This window comes from Notamacropus eugenii, chromosome 4 (genome assembly GCF_028372415.1).
Source record: "Notamacropus eugenii isolate mMacEug1 chromosome 4, mMacEug1.pri_v2, whole genome shotgun sequence".
NCBI lineage: Eukaryota > Metazoa > Chordata > Mammalia > Diprotodontia > Macropodidae > Notamacropus > Notamacropus eugenii.
The window spans coordinates 79924965-79938571 of record NC_092875.1 but is presented as its reverse complement, the minus strand read 5'-3'; the positions used below and the strand labels follow the sequence as shown (position 1 = coordinate 79938571).

General features: G+C 40.1%; 1 protein-coding gene across 2 annotated transcripts in view; it reads right to left on the bottom strand.

Annotated features, from left to right (window-relative positions):
• LOC140500129 (DNA (cytosine-5)-methyltransferase 1) overlaps positions 1-13607 on the bottom strand; it is a 48468-nt gene extending 34861 nt beyond the window's left edge. Inside the window, exons 1-6 of one of the 2 annotated variants that reach the window (XM_072602437.1) lie at positions 13170-13607; positions 3276-3318; positions 2297-2404; positions 1829-2072; positions 1040-1112; positions 449-533 (exon numbers count right to left, since the gene is read on the bottom strand). In XM_072602437.1, coding sequence (XP_072458538.1) covers positions 449-533; positions 1040-1112; positions 1829-2072; positions 2297-2404; positions 3276-3318; positions 13170-13249 — 633 coding nt within the window. In that variant the 5' untranslated portion in view covers positions 13250-13607. Of the gene's footprint in view, positions 1-448; positions 534-1039; positions 1113-1828; positions 2073-2296; positions 2405-3275; positions 3319-12882; positions 12967-13169 lie in introns of those variants that run through there. The other variant, XM_072602438.1, reaches the window with a different exon arrangement.

Sequence of the window (13607 nt, the reverse complement as noted above, 5' to 3'; positions counted from 1 at the left end):
ATAATGTGAGTGTTTCTGTCTTACCGCTTCTCAGTCAATGAATATTATGTATACTTCAATATGAAGTATTTTTCTTTGTTTCAAAACCGTATTCACGAAAGAGAGGAACTTAAGAAGCTGCCAATTTGGAGGGTAGGTAATTTCAAGGAGTACCACCTACTGTGGTATATACTCCTACCTTAATATACTAGCAACCATCCAGCTCAACATTATTACAAAGAAATCAAGTGTGAGGTTAGAAGAGATGGTCTGAAATTTCAAGAGGTAATTACTTCCAATAGCCTACAAATACAAGAATAACTTTCAATCAACAACAAAATTCTCCTTCTCTAGCATTACTGAAATTCAATATGATGTCCTGATCATCAATAATTCTATATATCATTTTCCCTACCAAAAGGGCCATGCATACAAAACAAAAAGCTGTAAATGGTAAGATTCAAGTTACCTTTTCTTCAAGATCTTCTTCCTTCTCTACATTCATTTCTTGCTTTATTTCTCCAGTTGCCCCTTCTGACTTCCGTTTACCAGATCTGCCATTCAAAATGCAACAAGTCCCAATTTGAAAAGGGGGCAAACTCTTCATATCTATACTAACAACACTGCTCCCACAACTCAGACAACAGCAGTTACAGGTTTTACACTTACCTTGTTTATAAAATGGTCCACATAATTTCAAACTGATTAAAAATCCCAATATGTTTGCAAGTAATCTCATAAATTGTCTCTATCTTCATCCCCCAAATATGATTTTGTAAAGGAAGATGTTTTTAACAGCACTAAAAATCTACTCACATAAAGAGATCTCCAAAAGATATTAGGTAACATTTAAATATGCTCTTCAGAAACAGATTTTTAATATTTTGAATAGATGACTAATCAGGGAAAGACTCCATACAAAGGGAGAATTGGGTGCCTCATAAGTTACCAAGATAAGTGAAATCCTCCGAATCCCTTCCACCAATATTCTAAGCAAAATAATATTTAAATAACTAGTAGTAAAGAAAAGTTGCCTAATTAAGGCACAGGCCATACTGACCCTTTTGAAAACAGAGATACAATAGTAGGTTGCTTGCCAGAGCTTCTCGTAACCCTTGAGCTAGCTGAAGATTCTGTTTAAAAAGAAAAAGAAACTCAAGGTAAACCCTCCTCATATAAATGAAAACAGCGCCTGGTCCTAAGTACAGTTTAAAAAAACCTAAAGGGCAGAAGTTTAGCACTTCACCAACATGATCAAACCATTAGGAGAAAAAAGAATGGAATGGACAACATTCCATGAGATAGAGGAGATATTTCACCCATTCAGTTAACCATAGTAGACTATGATTCCTATAGAAGAAGGAAATACCACAATACCATTTATGGTGCATCAAAATCAAGGCAAAACAGTGGTCCGTTTTAACTTCTAAACTAGAATGAGAGTGCATTACATTATCTAACTTGGAAATAAGCCCTACAAAAACTTAAGTGAAGAGATGCTGGCTGACAGTGCCAAAGTAGGCATTTGGAGGCTTTTAGAGAACAAGTAGTAGGTTCAGACACACACATTTAAAGGTTTTGAATCTATTTCTTATATTTTATGTAATCTAATGAACTTGTGCTAATTCACAAGTAAATATTTGTTTACTATTTCTGTTCAAGACTCAAGTATTCTATCTTAAGATCTGTTTTGTACCTGACAGGAATGAAAAGGATCCAAAGACAGCACTACCCATGGGCATAATCTCACATTTGCCTGGAAAGCTAGAAAGTCCCTCCCCTTCAAGGTCAACGTAACATTAAAATTATGACAAGAAACATATATGTGCCAAAGTTTAAATATGATTACTTTTAGCCTCGCCATCTGATTTACTTCGTCTAGGTTTTCTGGTTTTTGACAGAGATGTTGATGATCCAGTTGCTTCCTCCATCTCTACTGCACTATCTTCTTCAATACTTTTCTCAAAATCGTCGTCACTAGTATAAGTACCGTTTTCTAAAGAACCATTCAGTTTTGGATTGAGAGTATGATCTCCGTTCTCCAAAGACAATTCTTTATTTAACAGGAATTTTACTTTCGCCAAGTATCCCTCCTAAAGCAGGACAGAAACAATTTAAACAATAATTAGCATGTGAAAGCCTACTATAAAGCCCAGATACTTTCCATTTACTCTATCACTCTATTTAATATAAAGAGATATCAAAAAAGGCTTGTGAAAAAGGCTCATTTCATCTCCCTGTGTCCTTCACAAGTATGCAAATACATAAGGGAAGGAAATAACAATGTTAAAAATGGGAAACTATGAAAAAGACTTACTTCAGAAAGCTCTTTATTGTGTAATTTGATCTCCAAGTCAAATAACTGATGCTGTACTTCTGCTTGCAGAAATTCATGCAGCAGACTTAATTTCTTCTTAATAAACTCCTAGAGAAAAAAGAGTGATGATTTGGAGTCTCAAGAACTTTCTAGACGTTTGAACTGCAAAGATGTAGCTAAACGAAATTGGCAGCACATAACAATCCAGACACACAAGGCACTGGACAGCAAATGAATGGTACAATGAAACAGAAATTGTAAGACACAGTAACACTGTACTTCAGTGTGATCACCGCACCTATTATGAAAGGACCAAAACTACCTTAGGCATAATGGCCTCTCATTTTAATATATAACCTATAAGAAAATTACAAGAGGAAAAAGTATAAGGATATGGAAGATGAAAATCCTGTTTCTATGGATGTTCTAATGGAGTTAGTGGGTCAAGTTAATGGGCCCAAGGAAGTCTTAAGTTACCGATTAATTGCAGCTTCTGAAATTGCTTTAAGACAGTCATTTTTAATTCAACTATTCTAAATGAGGGTTAGTTGAACACATGCTTCTGTTCACTGCAGCTTAAGTTCTGGTAGGATATTTGGAAATCTAGCCTCTTTGAAATACTATCTCTTTCTGGAATTAGTTTTCAATGATGATGACAGATTTCCCTGGACCAGACTTCCCTGGATAGAAGTTATTTCCACTAATGCAAAATGGTAATTCTCTATAACTTTTCATCTTAGAGAGCTGTGTGGAACAACTCACGTGATCTGCTGATGATCATATGCTAGCATGAATCAGAGGTAGGATTTGAACCCCTATCTTTGTAATACCAAGGTCAGTCCATTAAACCATGTTGCCTCTCTTTGTTAAAAATAAACCAAAATGATAATGCCCATTAAAAACTAAATGTCTATCATCTTGGACGTCTGCAAGTAGACAGCCCAATATAAGAAACAAAAATCATCCAAGAAGGAATTACCTTTTCTGTAAGAATATCCTCATCTTTTTCTAAATCTTTAAGCCTGAAAGAAAATATAAGTTGTTATTAGTACAATTTCTCCGGTAGCCAAAACACACAGATACATCTCCTAAAGTAATGGAAATATACATTTCAACAATACATCTGGGCCAGGGATGATAAGATTAAAAATAAGAGAATGTCAAGTTCCTAAGTTCCAAAAAATAATACAATCAAAACAAGAGTACCAGAGCATGTCATAATGTCACCAACATACCTAGTTAGGCCACATGCCTTCTTTAAAAGTCAAAAGGTGCCCGAGGTATATTTATCAATTGGTACAAATGAAACCTAGAACCTGCTGGTTCATCACTCATCACAGTCCCTAACTGTGGGTATTCCCAAGACTTTGCCCTGGACCTTTTCTTTCTCTCATTACGTTTTCTATTCATAACTTCACTAGCTCCCATGGGTTTAATCATCATCTCCATAAAATAATTCTCAGATCTACAATCAACTTTAGACTGGAGTCTCTCTCTAGAGTTCTAGTTCCAGTTCACCAACTACTTATCAGACACTTCAAACTGTATATATCTTCCCTAGATATCTTAAATTCAACATGTCAGAAACAGAACACATGAACTGATACAAACTGAAGTGCTAAGAACCAGAACAACAATTTATACAACGACTGCTGTCATTCAGTCATGTCCCTACTCTCTGTGACCTCATTTGGGGTTTTCTTGGCAAAGATACTGGAGTAGCTTGCCATTTCCTTCTCCAGCTCATTTTATGAGGAAATAGACAGGTTTAAGTGACTTGCTCAGGGTCACATAGCTTAGTATCCGAGGCCAAATTTGATCACATCTTCCTGACTCCAGTTCCAGTACTCTATGTACCCAGCTGCCCCACACAATGACTACAACACTGTAAAAGAAAATAACCGAAAAACTTAAGAACCATGATCAATGCACTGACCAATCATGAGTCTAAAAGACTAATGATAAATCATGCTTCCCACATCTTAGAAGAGAAGTAACTGACTATAAGAAGGTGACATGCTTTTCAGCCACTGTCAATGGGTTATTTTATTTTTCATGTCTACATTTAGCTGTTACAAGGAAAGGATTGGGGGAGGGGGATTTGGGAAGGTAGTGACAATGATACCCAAAAAGGAGGAAGAAAACAAACAAAAAAGGAAATCATTAAGAAAAAAAACAGAAGAGCAGAAGAAATATCAGAACAGATAAACAGCAGTATTGGAACTACCTCATTAAATCTGAAATAACCACAAAAAACTCCCCCCATGTTGTAGACAATAGAGATTCATGATTTCATAGGCAGTTCTCTTTTTCTGTTCTCGTTTATATAGGGAAATGTTTGTGTTTGTTGATGTTTGTCACATTTATAACAATAAAAAGGAAAAATATAGTCAAGAATTCTAAGCTATTAAACCCCAAACTCCTCTCCCTCCCTCCCTATCCTGTACTCAACTTCCATTTATTTATTCTGGATGCACTTACATATATATATATATATATATATATATATATATATATACATTGTCTTCTCCAACAGAAAATAAAGCTCCTTGAGAGTAGAGTCTATTCCTTTTGTTTTGAATTATTATATGGTTAGCACCTAGGACATGAATGGCTACTTATTCTCCAAGGTGACAGGTGCTTAAAGTATGCTTACCAATTAATTGAATAACCTATCCAAGGAAGGATATGGTTGTTGGATAACAAGGAAAAGACACGAACCTTCAAACTTCAGTGAATTTCCAGAGAGACAACACTGTACCTATTGGCTCTTTATGAACCCACTTAGGGTTTGCAACACTTCCAAAAGCATCAGTGGATTTTTTAGCATTTAGGTTCCAAGAGGAAAAAGAGGGGTGAGGGGGAAGATATTCCTTCCCTCCCTTCCATCTCTTAAAAAGCCACATCAAATCACTTTAAAGAGAGGCACATTTTATTACTATCTACTTTTTGTTAGGGGGAGAGAGGAGTCACATAGATAAATTCACAGGTCAAGTAGAGCTGTGATTAAATGATTTCAAAAACCATAAACAAAAGAAAAACAATCTTAACACATTTCACCAGCTGTGTATCACTACAAGAACATATCAAGTCCCTTTCCCAGCTAATTTTCACCTGTTTTGGCTAATTAAGGTCAGAAGTTTTTATTTAAAGGGTCAACAACTACGTGGGGTGGGAAGAGAGACAGTTTTCTATCTTAATTATGCAGCTCTCAAAAATGCATCCATACTGCTTCCCAGATAACAGCACAGATCAACATGGTGAATGTGAGGGCCTCAAAAACCAATAAAGAAGATGCAGACAAGCAACTGAGGAGAGAAAGTCACTTCGCAGCTAAATGCTGTCCCTAACCTGAATCTGGGCTTACTCTAGGTAAGGTACACATTACAGCATCATCATCTCCACATATGGTTGGTTGGTGGTTGTCCTTCATCCTTGAAGAGGACCAAAATGACATCATCATGATAAAGTAAAATTTCAATGTGTCCAACTGTGGCTGACCAGACCAACATGAGCTCGGAATGCTCCATCACAGGTTGGGCACATAGTCTGTGTGAATATTTGGGGTGGACACAAATTTGCGCATCCTACATTTACTTTGTGCTGTCTCAATTCTGCTTTGTTCAAAGAGCACAGCACCCTTTCTGATGTGGGCATGCCATGCTGAGAGGTCCTGTGCCAGTGTCTCCCATGTTGCACAGTCAAATCCAAAGTTCTTGAGAGAGACCTTGGGAGTGTCCTTGTATCACTTCTTCTGACCATCATGCGATTGCCTGCCCCATGCAAGTTCTCCATAAAAGTCTTTTTAGCAAGCGTACATTTTGCATTCGAACAACGTGGCCAGTCCATCGGAATTGTGCTCTCTGAAGCGTAGTTTGAATGCTTGGCAGTTCAGCACAAGCAAGGACTTCAGTGTCTGGTACCTTATCCTGCCAGATGATCCTCAGAATCTTCCTAAGACAGTTCAAATGGAAGCAATTCAATACCGATACTGATGGTAATATCTTCAATTTGAAAAGGCTACAAGTCAAGACCAAAGTAAAGGGAGTGTTGGTGCATGATTTCCTACTTGCAGATGATTGTGCATTCAATGCAGCCTCTGAAGCTGAGATGCAACAAAGTATGGATCAAGTCTCTGCTGCCTGTGCTAATTTTGGCCTAATAATTAACACTAGGAAAACACAGGTGCTCCATCAGCTACCACCACACCATCCATATGTGGAACCATCAGTTACAACAAATGGAGAAGTTTTGAATGCTGTGGATAAGTTCACTTAACTTGGAAGTGTGCTTTCCAGGGATGTACACGTTGACAATGAGGTTGATGCACGCCTTGTCAGAGCTAGCTCAGTGTTTGGGAGGTTCCAAAGAAAAGTTTGGGAAAGAAGAGGTATTAGACTGACTACCATACTGAAGGTCTAAAGAGCCGTTGTGCTGACCTCATTGTTGTATGCTTGTTTAACATGCCAGGAACTGAATCACTTCCATCTGCACATATAAACCTACCACCAATGTCATAAGTTGGGTTTTATGGTCACATGAAATTATCAAGGAGCATGGGGGAGGGGAGGAAAGGAGAGGAGAATGGGCTTTCTATATGTAAAGGAAAGCAACTGGAACTCAATGGAAATGTCAATAGCAACAGTCTCATCCTGCATAATAATTGGGACAGCACCAAGCCCTAGTTCAGAATGGTCATTACGCGGAAGAAAAATAAGTCACAGAAGTACCTAAGAATAATCTCACTGATTAGGTTACTGTTTAGTAGTGAGACTTTAAACATGTGCAAAAAACTCCAGTGATACAAAGTGCTGATTATTGGAACAACTGATAAGTTATTTGTATTAATGAGGCAACTAGCTTATAACAAAGTGATCTTCAACCACCTGCAATATTCCATCTTAAGAAAAAAACATCAAACACAGGAATGAATGCAACACAAATTTCTTCTCTCAATTATTAACCCTATGATTATTGTTTAAGAAAAAGGAATGCATTGGGACTGGCCCAGGTAGAAAGATTCAATGCTTCAGAAGCTTCTGGAGACATAAGGTACTCAATTACTCAGGACAGGTTGATAGAAGCCCACTTCTGGGCATTAGCAGATTAGTAGAAATAACAGTAGATTTGGAATCCAAGGATCTGAGCTTGAAATGAGTGCTGTTAATTGCCATTTGTGTGATTTCTGGCAACACCCCCCCCACACACACATACAACTTCTGGTCCCTTTATATGAAAAAAGGGGGAACGGACAGGCTGACCTCGAATAGTCCCTTCTAAATCTATTATCTGATATAAAACAGTCACTTTGATCAATAGTGGTATGCAATCTGAGGAGATCCAAGTTTCCAAGACCTACCACAGATTTAAATAAAACTGCTCAAAAACTCAGATTACAACCAGGTACAAATCCTATGTTCAAGACTGTATGGTAGCAAGTGTACCAATACTGAAATTATGTACATGCAAAGAAAGAACGGATAGCCATGCAGCTGTTGCACAGTGAGCTGAACTGGGATCATCACAAGAAAGAATAAAAAACAAAACAAAAAACCACAATGCTTCCGGGATGCATTATAACACATTGAGGCAATAACTGTGGATTGCTGAAAACCAGAAATACTTACCTTTGTCTATTTCATTTGATGTTTTAACAAGATTCTTTGAAAAGGTAGGACAAGCTTCATGTGGCTTCTTTTTCCTGAGCCTATCTTTGACATGTCTAAAGTTAAAAGCTAGCCAGTGATAGAGTATACAATTTTAAAAAAAGGCAAATAGACCAACTTATAATAGCACTATCAGATGCTCTTTTAAAACAAAGTTTCAGGGCAACCACAATCTGAAGCAAAATTGAAAATAGTCATCAGTTTTGTAAAATGAGTCCCAAAGAAAAGGATTAACTATCAAACCAAAGCAGCAAAGAAAAGAAAAAAACCCATAGTTATATATACTGGGCTTGTCAGCTTTATCCAAAGAGATAAGATATCACAAATGCCACTACTATCAATTTTAATAAGGTTACTAATACATACTGCATATACTGTTACAAGGAATGAATTTTATATCAAATGGAATCAAAACATTAATTACTCTTTATCAGACTAATAGTACTAAGAGAAAATGGTCATCTGTCTTCCACAGACACAAAATCCCATGCCTTTGGCTACCCTTAAAAGGAAACTGCCTCTCCCATCTGAAATCATCATTGCCCCAGCCACTATATGAACCAATACAAGATACAGATCTTCTCCCAGTCTCTTGTGCAATGTTGTAGACATGTTTCAGACAAAAACTGACCAGTAACAGCCACGTTTTTGTCCTCAAGAACTATGCCATACAGGGTCTGGTGGCCAGGATGCTTTCCTTTTTAGGTTGTAAGACTTGGTGCTTCTTTGTCAAAGTTATATGGTTATATTTTTGAGAGTGAAATTCATTGTATTGGTATTGGTCTCTGCTTATCTTTGTAGGGCTGGAAGGATATAGAAGCATGTCTTGAACTTTCATATACTAAGCTGATCTTAGTTTGATCCTTAGGCTTCCAGTTTAAGGCTTCTAGCATTCTGCCACCTCTGTAGGTCACTTTCCGAAAATAGAGAAGAGAAAATAAAGTGCTCTCATAGGCACCAGTCTTTTGAGCATGTTAATAATCAAAATATTGTTTTAAGTATCAATTATTTATAAGTTTTATTTACAAAAACTTCAATAGCTGAAATAAGTTCTTATTAGAAACTAAATGTGGCAAAATGTGTAAATTCAAAGCTTACAGTAAAAAGGCCTCAAAAGAAGAAAAGTATACTTTTTCATATCTTTTGAAATAGCTTTCTAAACCTGTAAAGGATACAACTTAATTTGTTGTTCTGGCATGTCTGACTCTGTGACCCCATTTGTGGGTTTTCTTGGCAAAAATACTAGAGTGGTTTGCCCTTTCCTTCTCCAGCTTATTTTATAGATGAGGAAACTGAGGCAAATAGGGTTGAATGACTTGCCCAACTAGTAAGTGTCAGAGGCCACATTTGAACTCAGGTCTTCTTGACTCCAGGCCCAGCACTCTATCCTTGGTGCCCTCAAATATAATTACAGGTATGATAAAATTTCAACCACCTAGAAATTTCACTGAAGCAGTCATTTTAGATGGCTGAGAGTTTATTTTGTCATTTGTGACAGAAATCTGCCTTCAGCCAACAACAGGTACTAAGTCTGTATGATGAGCAAGGCACTGCACTGGTATACCTTCCCAGCTTTCTTAACTAGAGAATAACGAACCTAATAAGAACCATCAAGGTTATCTATCTGAACATGCATGATTGTGGGGTAATATGGTAATCCCCCAGGGGTCTATAGACTATGAAGAGGTGCCTTTTTTCTAAAAGACTCCAAACAGTTGTGTTTTTTAAGTTCTCTGGTTAGTTTGTTTAAATGACTTCTGTGACCAGCCGTGAGTACCTACACACCTAGTAACTCCTCTGTCCTAATTTCTAGGTTTGAAAGTAAATTTATCAAGTTTCTTAGAACTGTGTTATAAGTTAAAAGTAAACAGAATCTGAGCCCCTGAAAAGGTATTATTCTACAATAAGTGCAGGAACTATATATATGTGTGTATATATATATATATATATATATATATATATATATACTGCATGGATTTTTACATTTACTTATGTTTTCTCAGAAGCATTTTAAACTTCCTACATGGTATTAGTCTTTATTCTGGATAAGTGAAGTTCTCAGGTAACACAGTTTTGGACATCTGAAAGTGTTAGTGGACGTAATTTAAGTATCGACGTAATTTAAGTATCTACGTAAATACAACTTTTATTTCATCTTCTCTAAAAATGAAAGTCATTTTCATTTTGAATTAATCTACAAACTATTCATCTTTCTGCCTGGCACAGGCACAGGTACGCTATAACAATACTGTTAATAAGACACCTTGCACAAAAAATCTACTTAGTAAACATTTGTTGTACTTAACTGAATATGTAAATCAACACCTTTTCTTCATTTCAGTAATAACTTCCTTTGAACTGTGCTAACTACAAATACAACTATGAGTATAATAATTATTACTATATACAACAGAGTTTAGTACTCTCTGGAGGTCCCTTTCAGTTGGATTTACATGCCTGAAAATTAAAATGATACTTATACTATTACCACCTTGTTCTTCTAAAAGTCATTTCTGAATCCCCTACTCTCCACAGAATATTGGACTACATTTGGGTTTTATATGGATAGTTATAAAGATCCCAGGTCTAAGGGGAGGGGAGACTATGGATAATGATAAGTCAAATAATTACAATAATAAAAGAATGCAAATGAAAAGCTATTTAAAAACCAATTGGAAGAGGGAAGGACATTGTAGTGGAATCAGAGAAGGCCTATGATCCCAGTCCTGATTCTGACATTGGCTATGGAGGCCCCTTTTCATTCTAAGATTAGTATATATCCTATGTATTTTACAGGGTTTCTCTGAGGATAGCACATTCTAACCTAAAAAGCACCAAATAAATGCGAACTCTGGAGCTATCCTCAGTCTCATTTCAATACTCGAAGTTCTTAGGCAGAAACAGGACAATCACTTCTCAGGGATACTGAAAACCTGACCAGCTCACTCTTGGTAGTGTTAAGACCAATGATCAATGAATGTCCCTTCTAACTCTGCATCTCTGATATTCTAAAAGTAATCCTGAAATGAAAAGTGTTTTCTCTTTTCTCACTAAACCATGTTCTACTAATTCAGTGTGGCATCTGAAAAGAGTAACTGAGCAACTTACAACTGAATGAATATATGTAAGAATTTTCTAACAAAGCAAGGTCAGAAGATAGTAAATTCCCTATCAAAATATCAAATGGAGGTATTCAACCCAGAACTTGAACTTAGCAGAGATGGGGATGAAAGAGAGGGGGAAGTCATTAATCAGACAGGAGGTAAGCCTAGAAGACTTTCAAGATCCATTCTAAATATATGATTCAAAGTGACTTGCCCAAAGTTACCTAGAAAAGTAACAGATACAGAACCAGAGCAGGTCTTCCAACCCCTAATCCAAATATTAACAAAACTAAGCAAAATCTTACCTATTCTCATTATTGTACTTTGCATACTATGATACAAAGTGATCCTCAAGTTTTAAGACAAATTGTAAAGAACTCTCACTTTGAATTGTTTAAGTTGAGAACCTAGGGAGGATACCAAGAAATCAGAAAGAATTTGCTTTAAGGTCTCTAAGCACAATGTGTAAAATGTTTCTATACCATCTCTCTCAAACACAGCACTCTAAACTCATCAACTAAGATTTAAAACTCATTCATTTCTTCAGTGCCTTGATGAAAATAACATCAAAGCATAATTAAATAGGTTTTTCTTTTTGGTGCTAGGAGCTGTGTCTCCCTCTTAAAACAATATTTAAAATAACATCAAGTAATCAGATACCTAATATTACACTTTGAAGATGTATGATACCAAGACCTTACTAATCATAGCAACTCTTGCGATGTAAGTAAGTATTTTCTCCTCCCTGAAATGGGGACAAGTGAGGGGGAGATTTAGTTTGTTGCCGAAGGTCACCTGGTGAATCACTGGAGAGCCAGGATAAACTTGAAGTTCTTGGCTCTAACCACTAAACATGGTGGCAAAAATCTCAAAGCCACCCAATAAGAATACACTTTTTAAAAATGAGATGACACTCGGGGTCCGCAGAAAAATTCCTGCCAACGTAGACGAGGCAGTTGACCTCTGTGCTAATCACTTTAGTTACCTGCACATGTTCATAATCACCTTCCAAGAAAAAAATAAAACCATAAATTACAGTAACAAACAAAATAATCACGGGTTATCCTTCCACAATAAAGACAATTGTAACTAATTAATTAGTTGTAATGGCACTGGAAAGAAAGAAAGCAAACCAACGACTAGATCCGCGAGAAGGGTCCTTCCCAGAAACCTTGTATTAGCTATCATAATTACCCACAACAGACACAATCAAACGCTACCAGTCAATCTGCAGGGAAACACGATAAAATAATCCTTCTAAATGAGTGATTCTGCTATTAATTTCATGAAAGAGACTAAAGACGGCTCCAGGGGGCATTTCACGTGTCTTCACAGGCACCAGGGACAAACCGAGGAGAAATACCAGCCGGGTACTGATCCTGCGGTAGGGGAAACCCATGCCTGGGGCAGTTCTCCCGTCTCCACCTCGTGCCCCAAGAATGAATGCCTCAGGAAGGGAGGCCGGGGCAAGCCCACCCCGACCCAGAGGATGGAGGGGGAAGGCCCCATGGGGGCTGGGGAGGCCTGCGCCCCGGCTCTCGCGTGGGTCAAATGCGGCCTCCCGGCTGCAGCCCCACGTCCCAGACGACCATTCCCGGCCCCCGCCGGGGCACGAGCAGGCGATGGGGGCCCCCCAGGCCGGGCCCCCCACTTCCTGTCACTGGCACCGCCGGACCCCGGCGCCTCCGCCTTCACGGGCGCCCCCCAACGCCCGCAGCCTAACCGGGCTCCAGCTGACAGCCCAGCCCGGGGGCCAAGGCCACGGGCAGGTCGGAGCGGCCCCAGGTCCGGGCCGCCCCTCTCCCTCCTCACGCACCTCCGCGACCCGACACGGCGTTTTGGCGCCAAATGTCCCGGGGAGCGGGGAGGGCGGCAGCGGCAGCTACGCCGGACGGGGCCCTCGCGGACCGACGCCCCCGGAGGGGACCCGCGGCCGCGAGCCCCGCCAACGGCCAACCGCCGGGGCGCGCGAGCCCCGCGCCCCGACTTGGAGCCCGACCCGCCTCCGGCCCGGCCTGTCAGGCGGCCCGCGCGACGCTACACCGGCCCAGCCAGGCCCAGCGCGGCCCGAGCCCCGGCAGTCCGGGGGCGAGCGGCACTTACCGTCTGCGGACCTCCTCCGGCAGCGGGAGCCCGGGCGAGCCCGGCGCGGCCACCGGGGCCGGACCGGTGCGGGCGGGCATCTCGCGGGTCCGAGTGGGGAGCAGGGAGCGGGCCGGGGGACGGAAGGGAGCCGGCTCCGGTCGCGCAGGGGCTAGCGCGCGGACCGCCGGCTTTTCGCGCGGAAACCAGAACCGCCGAGAGGGGAGGGGGAAGGGGGAGAGGAGAGGGATATACCAACTGGGAAGGGGGTGGCTGGCCGGCGACGGGGTGCGGGAGCCGAAGCGACCATTCCGGGAAGGACGGTACCAAATGTAAGTCCCGGCGGGGGGAGGCAATTGGAAATGGAGGCCCCCGCCCCCCGCTCCGACTCCCCTCCCCTCCGGGGCAGTCCCTTCGGCTCCCCGCCTCACGCGGTGCTGCAGGGGGAGGGGGAAGGAG